At 43.5% G+C, this 21,078-nt stretch overlaps 2 protein-coding genes across 6 annotated transcripts in view; one reads left to right on the top strand and one right to left on the bottom strand.

Moving 5' to 3' along the window:
• LOC105489915 (cell cycle progression 1) overlaps positions 1-13,429 on the bottom strand; it is a 50,405-nt gene extending 36,976 nt beyond the window's left edge. Inside the window, exons 1-2 of one of the 5 annotated variants that reach the window (XM_024795317.2) lie at positions 13,291-13,394; positions 12,916-13,045 (exon numbers count right to left, since the gene is read on the bottom strand). The gene's annotated coding sequence lies outside the window, so the exon portion shown is untranslated. Of the gene's footprint in view, positions 1-3,620; positions 3,712-12,915; positions 13,056-13,290 lie in introns of those variants that run through there. The other 4 variants (XM_024795315.2, XM_024795330.2, XM_071066809.1 and 1 more) reach the window with 4 other exon arrangements.
• Positions 13,430-13,566: 137 nt separating this feature from the next.
• Positions 13,567-19,848, top strand: PIERCE2 (piercer of microtubule wall 2). The gene is made up of 2 exons (XM_011755153.3): positions 13,567-13,860; positions 19,362-19,848. The coding sequence occupies exons 1-2, from the start codon at positions 13,843-13,845 to the stop codon at positions 19,707-19,709; spliced, it is 366 nt and encodes a 121-aa protein (XP_011753455.2). The 5' UTR covers positions 13,567-13,842; the 3' UTR covers positions 19,710-19,848.
• The last annotated feature ends 1,230 nt before the right edge of the window (positions 19,849-21,078 follow it).

The following is a 21,078-nucleotide window of genomic DNA, read 5'->3' as shown; positions in this document are numbered from 1 at the left end:
CTGTAGAAGGGCGAAAGTGTAGGATAGCTCCCAGGTTTCCGGTTTAAGTGACTGGGTAACTGGAAAAATTCTATATGAAATCAGAAGTAGGTGAGGGCTTTGTGATAAGAAAACTGGCTGAAGCCACTGGGAGCGGTGGCTCATGCCTCTAATCCCAGCACTTTGGGAGGCCGAGGCGGGCGGATCACGAGGTCAGGAGATGGAGACCATCCTGGCTAACACAGTGAAACCCCATCTCTACTAAAAATACAAAAAATTAGCCAGGCGTGGTGGTAGGTGCCTGTAGTCCCAGCTACTGGGGAGGCTGAGGGAGGAGAATGGCGTGAACCTGGGAGGCAGACCTTGCAGTGAGCCGAGATCGTGCCACTGCACTCCAGCCTGGGCAACAGAGCGAGACACCGTCTCAAAAAAAAAAAAAAAAAGAAAGAAAGAAAGAAAACTGCCTGAAGCCTAAAAAGCATTCTTTCTCAACTGTATGAAAGCTTCCCTCCTTCCCTTTGCCTGATCCCATCTTCTAACAAACAGATTTCAAAAAAAAGGAAAATATATTACTGATTTGGGAGAACTTACCATACTTGAATTTCTCAAATCAAAAAGCCCACTTCAATCAAGCCCCAGTTTAATGGTTTGTTTACTTCCTTGAGGGAAAGATAACATTGAAACCAGCCAGTTATCCCACAGAACTTTTATGGTTTCTTTGAACAAATACAGAAATTGATCCTCTCAGTCTTAAAACTTGAGAAAGCTCTATTTGTGTTATCTAAGCTCCTTTCTTAGGAAACAAACCATAAGGCCTCCTAGATAGGATCAAGAAGCTGAAGCTTACTTAACAGATGACATTGAGAAGCCAGACCCTGCATGATTGCTTAACTGACCACCTGTTGCCTGTTGACCAACTTCTCTTTCTCACCCCTCTCTAATTCCTGTTTGCCCACACATGGTTACATTTCTTCTCTGCTATATAAACCTCTAATTTCAGTCAGTCAGAGATGGATTTGAGACTGATCTCCCATCTCCTTGGCTGCAGCACCCAATTAAAGCCTTCTTCTCTGGCAATACTCATCTCTGTGATTGGCTTCCTGAGCGGCAAGCAGCAGGACCTAGACCAAACCCCTGATATTTTGGTAACACCAACCAGCCCAAATGAGAAAAAAAGATTTCCCGCTGGCCCTAACACCACCATGACAATTTAGATAAAATTAACAGGCTTCCTAAAGAACCCTATTAATTCAGCTGTTCTCAAAATGTTGGGCGCATACTACAATCAAAGCAAGAAAAAAAATAATAATTTTTTAAGCCCTATCCTAGACACAATGAATATGAAAGCCCCCTGGCAGTTTGAACCTCCCCATTATAGCTAGAGATCTTAAAATGTTAATCTCATTATGTCATTCCTTTAAAATGTTAAGATTTTCTTCAAGATAATGCCCCAAGCCTTGAATATCAAGTCTTTTATCTCTAGCTTTCATCTCTTTTAATTCATTCCCTCTTTGCCCAACCTTCTCAGTTCCCCTCAAAATGCTTGGCTTTGTCTTTACTCCAGGGCTTTATATATTCTGATCAGTCGCCCATCCCTTTACCAGCATCCAAACTCCTGTGCTTATCTCAGCTAATGGTTCACTTCCTTTGAGAGCCATCCCTTGACCCCATCCCTAAGACTCTATTATTTTCTGCATCTAGCACTTAATACAGAACATTGTGCTGTAATTGCTTGTTTACCAGCCTATAATGTATTCCCAACACATACTGAGTGAATGCTAAATACATATTAAGCAATCAATAAACAAGAAAGGTAACCACGTCTGGGGGACAGTGCAGTTAATTGTTCTTTACAGAACTCAAAATTAGGCTGGGTGCAGCAGCTCACGCCTGTAATCCCAGCACTTTGGGAGGCAGAGGCTGGCAGATCACAAGGTCAGGAGTTCGAGACTAACCTGGCCATATAGTGAAACACCATATCTACTAAAAACACAAAAATTAGTCAGGCATGCTGATGCGCGCCTGTAGTCTCAGCTAGTAGGGAGCCTGAATCAGAAGAATCGCTTGAAACCAGGAGGAGGAGGCTGCAGTGAGCCAAGATCATGCCACTGCACTCCAGCCTGGGCAACAGAGTGAGACTACACCTCCAAAAAAAAAAAAAGAAAAAAAGAACTCAAAATTCTGGAGAAGTCCATGAGCCTCTCCCATTATTCTGACCATTGGTAAATGTATAAACCCTCCCCTCATTTTAAGAGCTTTACTAAAAATTTAGACATAAGCAGAATATAGGACAGCTACAAAGGCTAAGAAATCATACAGTTATAAAACAAAGAATATTTTGTGAAGACAATAAACTTGAAGTTCTGTTTAGGCTCAGGCTTCCTTTTATTCCTCAGAGTAGTTTATTTTAACTCGATCTCCAGTCATATATTTCCAATTGCTTTTGATGTCCACTTGCAGGTCTCTCAAAGTGTTTAACACACAACAGCTACAATACTGAAATCATCTTCTTGCTGCTCCTCCTATTTCTGCTAACTCACAGAATGGCAGTAGCCAAAAACAATATGGCCATTATAAGCAAGAGTCACCACACATTCAGGTCAAAAACCTTAGACTTATGTCGACAAAAAGAGTCAAACCCTGTAAAATATTTGAAGAGATTTGTTCTAGGATAGATTTATGCTGGAATAGAGAAGTTTAATTCTAAAAAGGGTGGTCAGCGGAAGCTTCATTGCTAAAGTATATGTGAGCAAAGATTTGAATGAGTGAGGCGCCATTATATACAGTTAACTGGAGGAAGAGCATTTAAGACCAAATGAATAGTAGGTATAAAGTTGAGATCAAAGCTCTACCTTTGAGAAATAGCAAGGAGGCCTGTGTGGATCACCTAGCAGGTGAGAGGAAGACAAGATTAAACACAAGATAATAGGGTGGGCAAGGGGACAGATTGAGTAGGGCTTACAGATCCTAAGATTCCTTTTAAAAAGCATTTTAGCTTTTTACTCTGAGTGAAAACTAAAAGTCACAGACGGGTTTTGAGAAAAGGAATAAAAGATCACTCTGGCTACCTATTGGGACAGAATTGTGGGGGAGCAAAGGCAGAAGCAAGAAGTTCATTTGCGTAGCTACTGTGATAATCCAATTCCAGCACTTTAGGAGGCTGAGGTGGGCGGATCACTTGAGGTTAGGAGTTCACGACCAGCCTGGCCAACGTGGTGAAACCCTGTCTCTACTAAAAATACAAAAATTGGCCAGGTGGTATGGTGGGTGCCTGTAGTCCCAGCTACTCGGGAGGCTGAGGCAGGAGAATTGCCTGAACCCAGGAGGCGGAGGTTGCAGTGAGCCGCGACCACGCCACTGCACTCTAGCCTAGGAGACAGAACAAGACTCTTATCTTGGAAAAAAAGAAAAAGGAAGAAAAGAAAATCAGTAAATTGATTTAGAGCATTTTAAATCTGAGATTGTTATTATCACATCCAAGAGGAAACATCAAGTAGGTGTCCGGAGACTGAATTCAGGGAAGAGTTATAGACTAAATAAGTCATTTAAAAACACTTTGGTGGAGGCTGTCAAAATCTGTAAGAATAACCAAACAACAATATCAATTTTACCTCATAAAATATAACTGGAATGAGTATTACCTGATGTGACGGTGCCCCTCATCATTCCTGAGTAGCTACATTTTACTATGAAAAAGGTAAGGTTTCCATCACCATATCTTCTAGAACTAGACAAGATAGAGAAGAATGGGAGCATTATTCTCCCACACGTCTACAATTCCGAAGTGAGGCAACCAACAGGATATAGGCAAAGGCCCCAAAGTGCAGCTGTACTGTCACATGACCAAAGATAAGAGAGTCAGTTTGGAGTGCTTTTAAGAACGTATTTCTAAAATGCTTTTCAAAAGGTCTGGGTCTTTCACCTCCGCCAAAGGATATGAAAATGTCTGCTTTAAAACACATCACTTGAGAAAGGGAAGAGGATACAAGATCCCAACTAATGAAAACTTTTTTTTTTTTGAGACGGAGTCTCACTCTGTCTTCAGGCTACAGTGCAGTGGCGTGATCTCGGCTCATTGCAACCTCTACTTCCCAGGTTCAAGAGATTATCCTGCCTCAGCCTCCCAAGTAGCTGGGATTACAGGCACGCACCACCATGCCCAGTTAATTTTTGTACTTTTAGTAGAGATGGGTTTCACCATGTTGGCCAGGATGGTCTCGATCTCTTGACCTCGTGATCTGCCTGCCTCAGCCTCCCAAAGTGCTGGGATTACAGGTGTGAACCACTGTGCCAGGCATGAAAACTTTCTGAAAGTCTACTTTTTGTCTAATAAACCTATGGAAATATTTCAAATGAGCCTATCCTCATCTGGAACATGAAACTGCATTTATTCATTCAACATATGATTATTGAGTACCTACTATGTGCCATGAACTCTTCTAAGTCCTGAAGATACAGGACTGAAAGAAAACAAAAACAAAAGAAAAACCTCCCGTGAAGAAAAGTACTTTTTAAAGACAGAGTTAGCCAGCTGGTGCCCAGTGCCATGGAGAAAAAAGTGAGGGCACAGTAGGGGTGGGGATGGTGCAAGAACTGGAATGTTAAATAGGATGGTTAGGGAAGGCCTCCTTGAGGTGCTGAAAACAGTTGTGAAGAATGAATGAGTAGTTTTCCATCTTTTTTGTGCCTCAACACAACTGAGATTTAGTTATATGGAATGAAACACCTAGAGATAAGCTAAATATTAAAAAGACCAACTGTTAGGCCGGGCATAGTAGCTCATGCCTCTAATCCCAGCACTTTGGGAGGCCGAGGCAGGTGGATCACCTGAGGTCAGGAGTTCGAGACCAGCTTCACCAACATCGTGAAACCCTGTCTCTACTAAATACAAAAAATCACTCGGGAGTGGTGGCACGCATGTGTAATCCCAGCTACTTGGGTGGCTGAGGCAGGAGAATCACCTGAACCCGGGAGGTGGAGGTTTCAGTGAACCAAGATTGAGCCATTGTACTCCAGCCTATGCAACAAGAGCAAGAAACTCTGTCCCAAAAAAAAAAAAAAAGGAAAATAAAAGAAAAGAAAAAAAAAGGCTGAGCATAGTGGCACATGCCTGTAATCCCAGCATTTTGGGAGGCCGAGGCAGGTGGATCACCTGAGGTCAGGAGCTCGAGACCAGCCTGGACAACATGGTGAAACCCCGTCTCTACTACAAATACAAAAAAAAAAAAAAATTAGCTGGGCCTGGTGGTGGGCACCTATAGTCCCAACTACTCAGGAGGCTGAGGCAGAAGCAGCGCTTGAACCCAGTGAGCCAAGATTGTGCCACTGCACTCCAGCCTGGGTGATACAGCAAGACTCCGTCAATCAAACTGAATTAATATCTAAAAAATCAAAATGAAACTGAAAAAACAGATCCTTAAGAAGCAGATGTCTGTAACTCATGAGAAATAGGTGGAGCCTTCAGAGAGTAATTCAAATTATCTAGGTAAAAGGGACTGGAAAGTGAAGACATTCCAAAAGGTAGAGAAAGTAGAAAGCCCAACAGCACAGACAACTGACGTTCTAAGAACTCCATGAAAAGCCACAGGTCGGGCCCGGTGGCTTATGCCTGTAATTCCAATACTTTGGGAGGCAGAGCTGGGCAAATTGCTTGAACTCACAAGTTTGAGACCAGCCTGGGAAACATGGTGAAGCCCCATCTCTATTAAAAATACAACAAATGAGCCAGGCATGGTAGCTCACACCTGTAATCCCAGCACTTTGGGAGGATCACTTGAGACCAGCCTGGCGTCTCTACTAAAAATACAAAAAAATTAGCTAGGCATGGTGGCAGGAGCCTGTAATCCCAGCTACTTGGGAGGCTGAGGCACGAGAACTGCTTGAACCCAGAAAGCGAAGGTTGCAGTGAGCCGAGGTAACACCACCGCACTCCAGCCTGGACAACAAAGCAAGACTCTGTCTCAAAACAAACAAAAAGGCCGGGCGTTGAGTCACACCTATAATCCCAGCTGAAGTGGGTGGATCATGAGGTCAGGAGTTCAAGATCAGCCTGACCAACATGGTGAAACCCCATCTCTACTAAAATACAAAAGTTAGCCAGGCGTGGTAGTACGTGCCTGTAATCCCAGCTACTTGGGAGGCTGAGGCAGGAGAATCACTTGAGGCTGGGAGGCAGGGGTTGCAGTAAGCCGAGATCACACCACTGCACTAAGTTCTGGGTTACAGAGCCAGATTCCATCTCAAAAATAAATAAATAAGGCCAGGCGCACTCCAGTGAAACTCCATCTCAAAAAACAACTAAAACAACTATAGATATTGCTAAATTGCTCTCCCAAAGGTAGTACAAAGTTGCTGCCAACAACATATGAAAGTACCTATTTCTCCACAATCCCACCAACAGAGTAACAACCATCTTTTTTTTTTTTGTTTTGTTTTGTTTTGTTTTGTTTTTTGAGACGGAGTCTCGCTCTGTCGCCCAGGCTGGAGTACAGCGGCCGGACCTCAGCTCACTGCAAGCTCCGCCTCCCGGGTTCATGCCATTCTCCGGCCTCAGCCTCCCGAGTAGCTGGGACTACAGGCGCCCGCCACCTCGCCCGGCTAGTTTTTTGTATTTCTTAATAGAGACGGGGTTTCACCGTGTTAGCCAGGATGGTTTCGATCTCCTGACCTCGTGATCCGCCCGTCTCGGCCTCCCAAAGTGCTGGGATTACAGGCTTGAGCCACCGCGCCCGGCCACCATCTTTAATTTCTGCTCATCTCATGAGCAAAATAATGAATTCCTTAATCTGCACTTCCCAGAAGACTTCAGTGGGGCTGTGCATCTTGTGTTGACTGGCTATTCTCATCTTCTTCTCTGTGAAGCATCTATATTCATGTGTTCACTTTCCTATCGGATTATCATTACTGATTTGTAGTTCTTTTCAAGTTGGGTCACGAATTAATGTTCTAGCATGCTTCAAACATTTTTAAAGTATCTTCTACTATGTTTCAAATTTTATACAGTCAATGTAGAGGCTGGAAAACAGGGTGTCCTTTATAGTATCTAGATTTTGTATCTTGTTTTAGAAAGCTTTTCCTGCTCCCGAGATTATAAAATTATTCTCCTATATTTTCTACTAATACTTCCAGAGTTTTTGGCTTTTACATTTAGCTGTTTAATTCATGCATTTAGATTTTTTTTTCTTTTGGTGTGAAGTGAAAATTAAACCAAATATTGAATATTCCATACTTTTTCTATAATTTGAAATGCCACCTTTTGTCATATAAAGTCCCACACATTTATTAATCCATTTCTGTGTTCTCCATTCTGTTCTACTGATCTATTTTCTATTCCTGAACCACTACAACGCTGTTTTAATTCCTGTGGTATGCAACAGCTTTCTATAGTGCCATTTTTCAACCTTCCCTGTCCCTCCCTAAAAACACACCACTGCCGGGTGCAGTGGCTTATGCCTGTAATCCCAGCACTTTGGGAGGCCGAGGCAGGCGAATCACCTGAGGTCAGGAGTTCAAGACTAGCCTGGCCAACATGGCGAAACTCTGTCTCTATGAAAAATACAAAAATTATCCAGGTGTGGTGGTGCATGCCTGTAATCCCAGATACTCGGGAGGCTGAGGCAGGAGAATGGCGTGAACCCGGGAGGCGGAGCTTGCAGTGAGCCTAGATCACGCCCCTGCACTCCAGCCTGGGCGACAGAGCAAGACTCCGTCTCAAAAAGAAAAAAAAAGATCCATTTGAGAGTATTAAAAACAATAGCTACTTCCTATTGTCAAACTAGACTGATGACCTTTCTTACACTTACAGAAGTGAGATTAAAACAAATCAAAACCAAAATTAAAAGCTCAATCACAGAAGTACACTCCAGTTGCGGGACATTCAATGCAACAGAGTGCAAAGTCACAGTCAGGAGAGGAGCCGGGTTTCCTTCAGTCTGGAAAAAGCCACCAAGTTCTACCAAGAAACCAAATGAATACCCCACTTGACTTTTTTTCTTCATCAAACTTCCCAGTCAAAAAGTATTTATCCCATCATCACACTTCAAATATATAAGTGCTTCATGTAAATGCACTTATGCAGTACAATAATACTTCACCTGAGTAGGTAACTCCGCGACTTACAAAGCAATTTCATTTTCATATCTGATTTCATCATCACAAATACCCCCATAAAGGCAGCTTGCTATTATTTACAAATTCCAAATGAAAATGAACAGAAAATTATAAATAATCACTTGTTCAACATCATTAAAAAGTCTCTGATTTCCAACCCAATGCTCTTTTTACATTTCAACATGCTGGCAATATGAACCAGAAGTAAGATTTTGTAAGATTTTAAAAGAATAGTGATTTAGATAAGTACTGAAAAAAAAAAAAAGATTTCAGGCTTCCTGTGATGACAGAAAAAAAAAACTTAACTCACACTTCTTATTTTCTAATACTTCCTCAGGTAATTAAAGAGCTTTCCACACATTAAATGCCCTTTGGGGAAAAAAATCCCTTTATTCACCACTTAATTGTAATCATTCCCATATTATAGGGCTGAATTTAATCTTAGAACTCAAATTGAGAGAAAATACAGCCAAGTTTATCTGGTACAATACATTGCAAATGACCTTTGAAACCAAGTGTTTTAGCCTAGTTAAAATTATGGAACTGTCAGGAAGGAAATGTGTGAAAATGTAATCCTTTATCACTGACAATACTGCAACTTCCTCATCTTCACCACAAAGAAACAAACATAATTCAGCCTCCAGCAGTTCTGCATTGTTAGATGAGTCTGCATTTTTTGTTTAAAGTACCTTGGGCTTAACAGGCCTTGCTGCTGTGTTCATGTTCTTAACATGTTCAAAAACGACTACTTCCATGATTTTAGCAGTTCATATACACCTAATTTTTTAAAGTCTTTCTTTATCTTGAATAAGAATATAATTATACAACCCATACAACAACACTGTGGAAGGAGTTAGTAAATCAGACACATTAATCAATTTTGAATTTTTCTTATGCCTGTGAATAGACCCAAAGCCTAATAACATATTGAGCCAACTCAGTACACAGAATATACAAAATTATAAGATAAAAAAATATTGAAAAGAAATTGACATTTGCAATAGACAAGCTCCAAAGAAGGCAACCTAAGAAAATAAAGTATGAACACCGTAACCTGAAAAACAACAGTGTTAAAAGTGTTTTTTCTAAAACACTTATCAAGTGTCAACTGACACTTGGCGTTAAGGTAAACCCCCTTAATTTTTAAGAGACAGATAGTAGCAAAAAAAATGTACTGTATATTAATATGGAAGAACAATGTAGCCCTTTACAACAGAAAACAAAATGTGGACTAATGATTGATTACACTATTTACCAGTCCATATCCAATATAACCATAACAAAAAATAAAACAAAAACAGACATAAGCCAAAATATCAAACATATAAAACATGGTACTCAAAGTGATTCAATGTTAACAAGTTAAGATTGTCCAGCCTTAAGTGAAGAAAAGCTAAGCACTTTTGCCTCTGATTTCACTGTACAAGGTGAAAAGAAACCAGATCAAAAGATGCATAGGCCAGACATGGAGTTCTCATGCCTGTATCCAACCCTGGGAGGCTAAGGCAGGAAAATCGCTTGAACCCAGGAGTTCAGAGACCAGCCTGGGCAACATAGCAAGACCCTGCTTCTATATAACATTTTAAAATTAGGGCCGGGCGCGGTGGCTCACACCTGTAATCCCAGCACTTTGGGAGGCCCAGGCAAGTGGATCACGAGTTCAGGAGATCGAGACCATCCTGGCCATCATGGTGAAATCCAACCTCTACTAAAAATACAAAAATTAGCCAGGCATGGTGGTGTGTGCCTGTAATCTCAGCTACTCGGGAGGCTGACACCAAGAGAATTGCTTGAACCTGGGAGGTGGAGGTTACAGTGAGCTGAGATCACGCCACTGTGCTCCCACCTGGGCGACAGAGCGAGACTCCATCTCAAAGAAAAAAAAAGAAAAAACTTAAAAAATTAGGCTGGGTACAGTGGCTCACACCTGTAATCCCAGCACTTTGGGAGGCCAAGGAGGACAGATCACTTGAGGCCAGGACTTCACAACCAGCCTGGGCAACATGGCAAAATCCAGTCTCTACTAAAAATACAAAAATTAGGTCGGGGCGGTGGTTCACACCTGTAATCCCAGCACTTTGGGAGGCCGAGGCGGGTGGATCACCTGAGGTCGGGAGTTCGAGACCAGCCTGACCAACATGGAAAAACTCTGTCTCTACTAAAAAACACAAAATTAGCCGGGCGTGGTGGCGCATGCCTGTAATCCCAGCTACTCAGGAAGCTGAGACGGGAGAATCGCTTGAACCCAGGGGGTGGAGGTTGCGGTGAGCTAAGATCTTGCCATAGCACTCCAGCCTAGGCAACAAGAGCGAAACTCCATCTCAAAAAAAAAAAAAAATTAGAGGGGCATGGTGTCACATGTCTGTAATCCCAGCTACTCGGAGGCTACGGCACAAGAATCATGCTTGAACCCAGCTTGAATCACACTGTAATCCCAGCTACTAGGAGGCAGAGGTTGCAGTGAGCCAAGGCTGAGCTACCATATAATAGAGCAGGATTCTGTCTCAAAAAAAATATATTAAACAGACCTAGGCCTGGTGACATGTGCCTGTGGCCCCAGCTATTTGGGAGGCTGGGTTGGGAGGATCACTTGAGCCCAGAAGACTGCAGTAACTCGTGTCCAGGCCACTGCACTCCAGACTAGGTGACAGAGCAAGACATCTTCTCCAAAAAATAAAATGAGATCTACAAATGCTACTAATTGTCAGATCTGTTATTTTCTTCCAGTCCAACTAATTCATTTATTGTCCCTACTCTCCAAATAATTTACGCTTAAATTAATATAGTCTGCAGATGTAACAACAGGGACTTTGCCTGTGTTTTTTACTGTTACTGCTTATTTGGATTTTTTGAGATAGTCTCATTCTGTCACCCAGGCTAGAGTGCAGTGGCATGATCTCCGCTCACTGCAACTTCTGCCTCCCAGGTTCAAGCGATTCTCCTGCCTCAGCCTCCCAAATAGCTGGGATTACAGGCACCCGCCACCACGCCCGGCTAATTTTTGTATTTTTAGTCAAGACGGGGTTTTGCCATGTTGGCCAGGCTGGTCTTGAAGTCCTGACCTCAAGTGATCTGCCTGCCTTGGCTTCCCAAAGTCCTGGGATTATAGGCATAAACCACCGCACTAGGCCCTTATTTTCTTTTTAAAGTAATGTTCACAGAGTCCATAACTGGAATTGCTGCCTTTTTTTTTTTTTTTTTTTTTTTTTGCATAAGGGGGGTGCTTTCCACTAGAAAGTGAAAAAAATGATATACAAACTCTCAAAGTGCTGTTAATACTTGCATCCTTTTTTAAAAGTTTTTTCTACAGAAAACTTGAAAAGTACAGGAAAGTACAAGAAAAATCATTTCTAGTTTCACTATCTACACTTTCATAAGTGTGAATATCCTTTATTTCTTTTCTGTTTTTTTTTTTTTTTGGTTTTTGGTTTGTTTTTTTTTTTTGAGATAGTCTCGCTGTGTCACCCAGATTGGAGTGCAGTGGCCAGATCTTGGCTCACTGCAACCTCCACCTCCGGGTTCAAGTAATTCTCCTGCCTCAGCCTCCCAAGTAGCTGGGATTACAGGGGCATGCCACCACGCCCAGCTAATTCTTGTATTTTTAGTAGAGACAGGTTTTCACCTTGTTGTCCAGGCTGGTCTCGAACTCCTGACCTCAGGTGATCCACCTGTATGGGCCTCCCAAAGTGCTGGGATTACAGGCATGAGCCACCGTTCTGGGCCCTTTAAGTCATTTCTAAAAGAATTATGTTCACTTTTTGTTCCATGGTTTACAAAATTGCAATTACACTATTTTCTAAATGGTTTTCATGTAAGAACAAGTATTTCCCACACCTTTAAATTGTATTTGGGCTGAATTTTAATACCTTTTTTGATTGAAATTCCATCCTTAGCGTAAAAGGTTAAAAATTATGAATTAAGGCTGGGCGCGGGGGTTCACGCCTGTAATCCCAGCACTTTGGGAGGCCGAAGCCGGCGGATCACGAGGTCAGGAGTTCGAGACCAGCCTGGCCAACATGGTGAGACCCCCCCCCCCCCCCCCGTCTCTACTAAAAATACAAAAATTAGCCAGGCGTGGTGGCGGGCACCTGTAATCCCAGATACTCGGGAGGCTGAGGCAGGAGAATCGCTTGAAACCGGAAGGCAGAGGTTGCAGTGAGCCGAGATCGCGCCACTGCACTCCAGCCTGGGCACCAAGAGCGAAACCCCGTCTCAAAAAAAAAAAAAAAAATTATGAATAAAAATAATACCCTCACCATCTCCATCTTCCGCTATATGACCTGAGCTCAGAAAACAATAGTAAACCATTCACCTTGGGTGTGTGTGATAAATACCCCGAGACGTGTGGGGCCCAATAAGATTCTAATCCTAAAAGATAGGATGCGTTAATAGCGACATTTCAAGCACTATCCTGTAGACTGGAGGAGACAAATCTAAAATTCATAGTACTATAGTTAGCTATTCTAGCTACAAGAATGCCCCACTGTGTTTTTCAATAAAAGTAGAGCAGAACAGTACACATCTCATCACTCAACAAAATACCTTACTTGGCGCTCCCAATAGTGCTAAACATAACGCGTACAAGGCACTGCATGAGGCAGCTGCTAATGAGGACAAATCGGTTAGGAAGACCAAAGCTAAAGGAGGCCAGTGAGTTGGAGAAGGGTATGGAGAGGTATTTGATCATCATCAGGCTGGCGTGCCAGCGGAAGTAGCCGGGCATTATTTAATATTTAATCTTTCTATTCCTGACATCACGGGGGCTCAAACGTCATCAAAAGACAGGCTGGCATTAAACCCGGCAGGGTGACGCACATAACATCTTACCATATGGATTTTCATCAGTCCAGACCGACCAGCACCTCAGAGCCTGCCCAGTGAAGGAAGGAGGGTGCCCCAGGCCGTCCGCTCTCCCACTGTTGGCGCGCAGCTCAGTATAGCACACGGGGTTTGGAGGCTGCAAGACCACCGGACCGGATGCCCCAGGGGCCAGCTCGGGCCTCCGGGACTGTGGACTCGCGCACGGCCCGAGGAGGTCGCCCGTGCGGCCGCTGACGCCAGGCGTCAAGTCCCCGCCCGAGCAGCCCCAGCCTAGGAGGCGGACCACGCCACTGCTCCTCTACTGAGCCGAGGGTGTCGGCCAGGGACTCAGACAGTCGGCACAAACCCCCTCCCGGGGTCTAAGCCCGCCTAGTACAGTACCTGAAGAGGCAACGCCACCTCCGCCCAATTGTGCTGGCTGCCCCAGTGGCGGCGGTCACAGCTCGGGCGCCAATGACGCCTCTTATAAAAACAACAACCTGCTCGCAGGCGTCTGCAGCCCACAGGCGGTGACCGGCTGGGCGCCGCAGTGCATGCCGTGACGCGTAGTCCCGCTTGCGCCTCCTGCCAGGCACCGGTGAAGAGAAGAACTACCACTCCCGAAGAGGAGCGCAGGGCGCCGCCGGGCGGCTGCAGGAAGCTGGGCCGGGCGGCCGCAGATCCCCACAACATCCGGGAGCCGGCGACCACTTCCAGTTGCTATGGATACGAGTCGCAACCTCCAGAAAGGATTCGTGGTTTCACCGGGAAAACAACTCCCCGGATTAAACGGATAGGTTTACACATACTGATCCACCCAGCTATTCATCTTCTATTTGCTGCTTTAATTGGGTGCGGTTAAAACGCCACGTCCCTAGGCGTTCACCGGCTTTCTTGCCATCTACTGCATGCAAACTGACTTTGCCGAAAAAATTAACAAAGAAAATAGCGAAAATGACAGACCGCGACTGGGTGAGTTTAGGCAGAGGGATAGATGTTTGGGAATGTTGGTATTCGTTGGTATAATTTGAGGCACCACCTACTCCTACCAATCCCAACCCCACAACCCCGAAAAACACTTTACAAGGCAGCTACTGAGCTTTTACATTTACACATGTAAATGTACGTTTCCTTAAATCCGAATAGCCTCTAAAGGTGTAAAGACCATCGGGATTGTATGCACTCATACCCTACTGCAAACTGTTAGTGATGGTTTTGAACAAGAAAAACGTACTTTGTTAATTGTATACTTAAATTGTACTTTGTCAAAGAAGGGAGTTGTTTTAAAAAACGATATGGTGACCGGGCGCGGGGCTCACGCCTGCAATCCCAGTAATTTGGGAGGCCGAGGCGGGTGGATCACCTGAGGTCAGGAGTTCGAGACCAGCCGGACCTACATGATGAAACTCCGTCTCTACTAAATACAAAAAATTAGCCGGGAGAGATGGCGCGCGTCTATAATCCTAGCTACTTGGGAGGCTGAGGCAGGAGAATCGCTTGAACCTGGGAGGCAGAGGTTGCAGTGAGACGAGACTGCGCCACTGAACTGCAGCCAGGGCAAGAAGAGCGAAAGATATCTTACATTTATATTCACTCTTTACAGAAGCAATGAAAAGTTTAGGTTTCATTCTCTGTCCCCTAATTGTGGTAAAAGTAAATCAATAAATGAAAAAAATAAATAATAAACGTAAACATTAGCAAGGAAGATGGTGGGCCTGAGCAGAGACAAAAGAGTGCCTCAAAATTAGACCTTTTTTATTTTTGCTTTTCTATTAACTATATTTAACATCAACAGTGACATCAAAAAAATCTTAATTTTATAGTTACAGCTTCTGCGATGGGCATTATTAACTAATGACTTGTTTTCATTTATCTTTTTAAGTATATATTTATCTATACCGAAGGACTTCAAAAAGTCAAGGTGGTCTGGCTTTCTCTAACTTTAACTGAAAATTAAATTACTAAGAAAGCTAATACCAGCTACTGGTAGATTTTTATACCTTTCAAGCCACTTTCACAGGCCAATTTTAAGATGTAATTTCTTCTGTAAAATTATTTACAATTTTAGGCCGGGCGCGGTGGCTCAAGCCTGTAATCCCAGCACTTTGGGAGGCCGAGACGGGCGGATCACAAGGTCAGGAGATCGAAACCATCCTGGCTAACACGGTGAAACCTCGTCTCTATTAAGAAATACAGGCCGGGCGCGGTGGCTCACGCCTGTAATCCCAGCACTTTGGAAGGCCGAGGCGGGCGGATCACAAGGTCAGCAGATCGAGACCGTGGTGAAACCCCGTCTCTACTAAAAATAGAAAAAAAAAATAGCCGGGCGCAGTGGCGGGCGCCTGTAGTCCCAGCTACTCGGGAAGCTGAGGCCGGAGAATGGCGTGAACCCGGGAGGCGGAGCGTGCAGTGAGCCGAGATTGCGCCACTGCACTCCAGCCTGGGCGACAGAGCGAGACTCCGTCTCAAAAAAAAAAAAAAAAAAAAAAAGAAATACAAAAAAACTAGCCGGGCGAGGTGGCGGGCGCCTGTAGTCCCAGCTACTCGGGAGGCTGAGGCAGGAGAATGGCGTGAACCTGGGAGGCGGGGCTTGCAGTGAGCTGAGATCCGGCCACTGCACTCCAGCCTGGGCGACAGAGCGAGACTCCGTCTCAAAAAAAAAAAAAAAAAAAAAAAAAAAAGAAATACAAAAAAACTAGCCGGGCGAGGTGGCGGGGGCCTGTAGTCCCAGCTACTCGGGAGGCTGAGGCAGGAGAATGGCGTGAACCTGGGAGGCGGGGCTTGCAGTGAGCTGAGATCCGGCCACTGCACTCCAGCCTGGGTGACAGCGAGACTCCGTCTCAAAAAAAAAAAAAAAAAAAATTATTTACAATTTTAACCTTTTTATCATTTAATAAAAGTTGTTGACATATGTGGCAGATAATTTAAACTCATCCTTTTATTATTCTTTGTATTGGCTGTTTGTTTCGTTCTTAATTGTAGTCAGTTTGAACTCCACATTTTAAGAATATCAGGTTTGAAGAAGGTGAAACCCAAATAAGAAAACTGCAATGGTTGTCTATGATGTAAAGTATAAAGCAATGGGCCTTTTGTTTCAGAATCTATAAACATTTGTGAATTATCCTGGAAATCTAAAAAAATTTTAATTTAGGATTTAACTTTTCCAGATTTTGCGGTACTAATTATGCCAACAAAGTTTATCAGCTAATTTGTCTTCTGTTTTGACTAGATTTCATTTTCTGCATTATGTTTTGAGCCAAAGCTGATCGGAATTCTAGAACCAGTAGTTAAGGAAGGTCATTTGATGACAAAAAGAGTTCTCAGCTGGGCGCTGTGGCTCACGCCTATAATCCCAGCATTTAGGACCCAGTATTTTGGGAGGCCGATGCAGGCGAATCACCTGAGGTCAGGAGTTCGAGACCAGCCTGACCAACATGCAGAAACCCCATCTCTACTAAACATACAAAATTAGCTGGGTGTGGTGACGCATGCCTATAATCCCAGCTACCTGGGAGGCTGAGGCAAGAGAATCGCTTGAACCGGGGAGGTGGAGGTTGCAGTGAGCCAAGATCATGCCATTGCACTCCAGCCTAGGCAACAAGAGTGAAACTCCATCTCAAAAAAAAAAAAAGAGTTCTCAGTGACTGAAGGAGATAGTATTAATAACAACAACAAATCTACAAGTTGCCCTGGGCAACCTGCTTAGGTGCCCATAAAAGTAAATTACAGTGGTACTTTTCCCCACAAGTCACAGGGCCGCCACCTTCTACCTATAAAGCTTTCCCCTGTGCTGAGGAAACGTAGAAAATTGGAGAAAAGCTGATCAGTTGAGATACCATCAAAATTTTATGATTCTTATGATTTACTATTATCCAGTATCTGTGTTGTTAATATTTAAAACAAATTAATAAGCAGTATCAAAAAGAATAAACAGCAAGATCTGATGAGAATAACATTGATGACACTTAGTGAACCTGAGTTCTATTTCCAGCTTTGCCAACTACAAACTTATGAGTATTAAGTGAATATTAGCAAACCATATTTGCTAATATAAGGTGTTATTAACCTGTAAATTTCAGAACTGATTCTGGAAGATCATACATTGAGGTAAACCTGCAAAAAAGAAAATAATAAAATCTGGTGAGGCCTGGTGGCTCATGACTGTAGTCCCAGCACTTTGGAAAGCCGAGGCAGGCAGATCATCTGAGGTCAGGAGTTCAAGAACAGCCTGACCAACATGGTGAAACCCCATTTCTACTAAAAACACAAAAATTAGCCAGGTGTGTTAGCAGGCACCTGTAGTCCCAGCTACTCTGGAGGCTGAGGCAGGGGAATCACTTGAACCTGGGACACAGAGGTTACAATGAGCTGAGACTACACCACTGCACTCCAGCCTAGACGACAGAGCAAAACTCCATCTCAAAAAATAAAATAAAATAGTGATAAAAATTGATTTCATTTGGCCAGGCGCGGTGGCTCACACCTGTAATCCCAACATTTTTTTTTTTTTTTTTTTTTTTTTGAGACAGAATTTCGCTCTGTCACCCAGGCTGGGGTGCAGTGGCCGGATCTCAGCTCACTACAAGCTCCGCCTCCCGGGTTTAGGCCATTCTCCTGCCTCAGACTCCCGAGTAGCTGGGACTACAGGCGCCCGCCACCTCGCCCGGCTAGTTTTTTTTTTGTATTTTTTAGTAGAGACGGGGTTTCACCGTGTTAGCCAGGATGGTCTCGATCTCCTGACCTCGTGATCCGCCCGTCTCGGCCTCCCAAAGTGCTGGGATTACAGGCTTGAGCCACCGCGCCTGGCCAATCCCAACATTTTGGGAAGCCAAGGCAGGTGGATCACTTGGTCAGGAGTCCAAGACCAGCCTGGCCATCATGGTGAAACCCCATCTCTACTAAAAATACAAAAATTAGGCTGGGAGGTAGTTCACACTTGTAATTCCAGCACTTTGGGAGGCTGAGGCGGGCGGATCACCTGAGGTTGGGAGTTCAAGACCAGCCTGACTAACATGGAAAAACCCCATCTCTACTAAAAATACAAAATTAGCTGGGCGTGGTGGTACATGCCTGTAATCCCAGCTACTTGGGAGGCTGAGGCAGGAGAATTGCTTGAACCCGGGAGGCGGAGGTTGCAGTGAGCCAAGATTGCACCATTGCAGTCCAGCCTGGATGACAGAGCGAGACTCCGTCTCAAAAAAGAAACACACAAAACAAAACAAACAAATCTGCTCCATCTCCATGCTACCACCTACTATATATTGTCATCATTACTCACATGGACTATTGCAGCTCCTCACCACATTCACACAGGCCCTAACAACAGCCAAAGTAATTTTACTAGAATTATATTACATCATGTCACACCTCTCCTTAAAACCCTTCAATAGCTTTCCATTGCTTTTACAATAAAGGTTCAGATTTTAAACACAGTCAACAAAACCCTGAGAGATCTGACCCCTGGCTCTCTATTCTGATCTCATGACTTTTTCACCCTAATTTATTTGACTTGCCATACTTTGTCCTCACCTCTATCTTTTACTTCCTTGCTTTATAGTCAATCTTAGATTGAATGGTACTTCAGTGGCATGGCTTTCCCTAACCCCCAGCACTAGGTTAGAACCCCCATTGTGTCTTCATTAATATGTTGTATTTTTTTTCTTCATAGCAGTTATCACAATTGTAATTATTCAGTTAGCTGTGTAATTAGTTGCTTAATGGCTGCCCACATACCCAGGCTAACCCTGGATGTTTATCTTGTTCCTTTTTCACTCTAAAATAAAGCTGTACTTCCTCTTCTAACTATGACTTTTCAGATTTTCCCTATGATTTACAGACTTTTCAATAAATTCTCATAGTTGTAGTACAGAATGTTTAAAAAGCTACCTTATGCATATTTTTGACAAGTTCACTCTGTGTACAGGTGTATGTGATTTTAAGGGTAGTCTTCAATGTCAAGAGAAGAGACCACCAAACAGGCTTTGTGTGAGCAATAAAGCTTTTTAATCACCTGGGTGCAGGCGGGCTGAGTCTGCGATGGGAGATAGGGGTGGGACCGTTTTATAGGATTTGGGTTGGTAATGGAAAATTACAGTCAAAGGGGGTTATTCTCTGGCGGGCAGGGGTGGGGGTCACAAGGTGCTCAGTGGGGGAGGTTCTGAGCCAGGAGAGTGAATGTCACAAGGTAATGTCATCAGTTAAGGCAGGAACCGGCCATTTTCACTTCTTTTGTGATTCTTCACTTGCTTCAGGCCATTTTCACTTCTTTTGTGGTTCTTCACTTGCTTCAGGCCATGTGGATGTATACGTGCAGGTCACAGGGGATATGATGGCTTAGCTTGAAATCAGAGGCCTGACATTCAATCCCCTCAAGAGAACAGAATTTCTAAAAAAGGGAAGTGGGTGGGACTGAATTTTATTTTATTTTTTCAGAACTTTAAAATGGAGAATGATTTTATGTGTTTGTTTTTTAGGACAAGAAAAGTACTTCACTTTCAAATTCAGACAGAGAAATGAAATCTGAACAACTGCCTCCTTGTGTGAACCCTGGCAATCCTGTGTTTTCATGTATGTTGGATCCGAAGACACTCCAGACAGCCACCTCACTATCAAAACCTCAGATGATTATGTATAAAACCAATTCAAGTCATTATGGTGAATTTCTACCTATGCCACAGTTTTTCCCCTGCAAATATACTCCAAAGGAGCAAGTATTTTCAAGCCATATCAGAGCAACTGGATTTTATCAAAATAACACTCTAAATACTGCACCTGACAGAACCAGAACTCTTGATTTTCCTAATATTCAACACACTCTATGAAAATACATTTCTTTGTATATTGAAAAGAAAATATACTCAGGAAAAATGAGTGTTAAATCTAAGGGTAGAATACCTAATTGAGATAAAAAGTTTATAATCAATTTTTAAAATAAGTTAAATAAAGTATTTCAACTGATAACTGAATGACAATGACTTTTTAAATGAAAATATGTTCAAAATAGCAAAATAAAAGGTAGAAAGTGTTAGTCCATGTAATCCAAAAGCTTCAAAAGCCTTTCATATTTTATTTACTTATCTATTGAGTCTACTTATCAAGACAGAGGAACACAGGAGCTGTAAGAAAAAAAATGATTTAAGGAAGATTCTGACCAACAATTTCACACTTTGGTTTTTGTTTTTTGTTTTTTTTTTTTTTTGAGATGGAGTCTCACTCTACTGCCCAAGGTGGAGTGCAATGGCGCGATCTCGGCTCACTGCAACCTCCGCCTCCCAGGTTCAAGCGATTCTTCTGCCTCAGCCTCCCGAGCAGCTGGGATTACAGGCACTCGCCACCATGCCCAGCTAATTTTTTGTATTTTTAGTAGAGATGGGGTTTCACCCTGTTAGCTAGGATGGTCTCAATCTCCTGACCTGGTGATCTGCCCGCCTCGGCCTCCCAAAGTGCTGAGATTACAGGCGTGAGCCACTGTGCCCGGCCAACACACTTTTAGTTTTTATTTTTGGAGACAGGGTTTCACCTTGTCACCCAAGCTGGTATGCAGTGGCATGATCATGGTTCATTGCAACCTTGGACTCCTGGGCTCAAACCATCCCCCACCTCAGCCTCTACTAGCTGGGACTACAGGCAGGAACAACATGCCCCCGGCTAATTTATAGGGGGGGTGTGTGTGTGTGTAGATGGAGTTTCGCTGTGTTGCCCAGGCTGACCTCAAACTCCTGTCCTTAAGCTGTCATCCTGCCTTGGCCTCCTGAAGTGTTGGGATTACAGGAGTGAGCCATGCTACCCAGCCAATTTCCCACTTTTAACATAATGTTAGTTCCCACTGCTAGGCTGGTGGAAGAGATAACTTGTAATTTATTGATTCATTCAGCAAATATTTTTTGAACCCTGACTGATGACAGACTGTACTATGCAAATAGAGGTACAGAAATAAAAGACAGTGATTTTTATTGTTTTAATTAACAATATTGGCCAGGTGTGGTGGCTCACACCTGTAATCCCAGCACATTGGGAGGCCGGGGCAGGTGGATCACCTGAGGTCAGGAGTTCAAGACCAGCCTGGCGAACATGGTGAAACCCCATCTCAACTAAGATACAAAAAAATCAGCTGGGCATGGTGGTGGGTGCCTATAATCCCAGCTACTTTGGGAGGCTGAGGCAGGAGAATCGCTTGAACCCGGGAGGTAG

Source organism: Macaca nemestrina, chromosome 7, assembly GCF_043159975.1.
Source record: "Macaca nemestrina isolate mMacNem1 chromosome 7, mMacNem.hap1, whole genome shotgun sequence".
NCBI lineage: Eukaryota > Metazoa > Chordata > Mammalia > Primates > Cercopithecidae > Macaca > Macaca nemestrina.
Note: the sequence above shows the minus strand (reverse complement) of the source record. Positions and strands in the feature narration are given on the sequence as shown.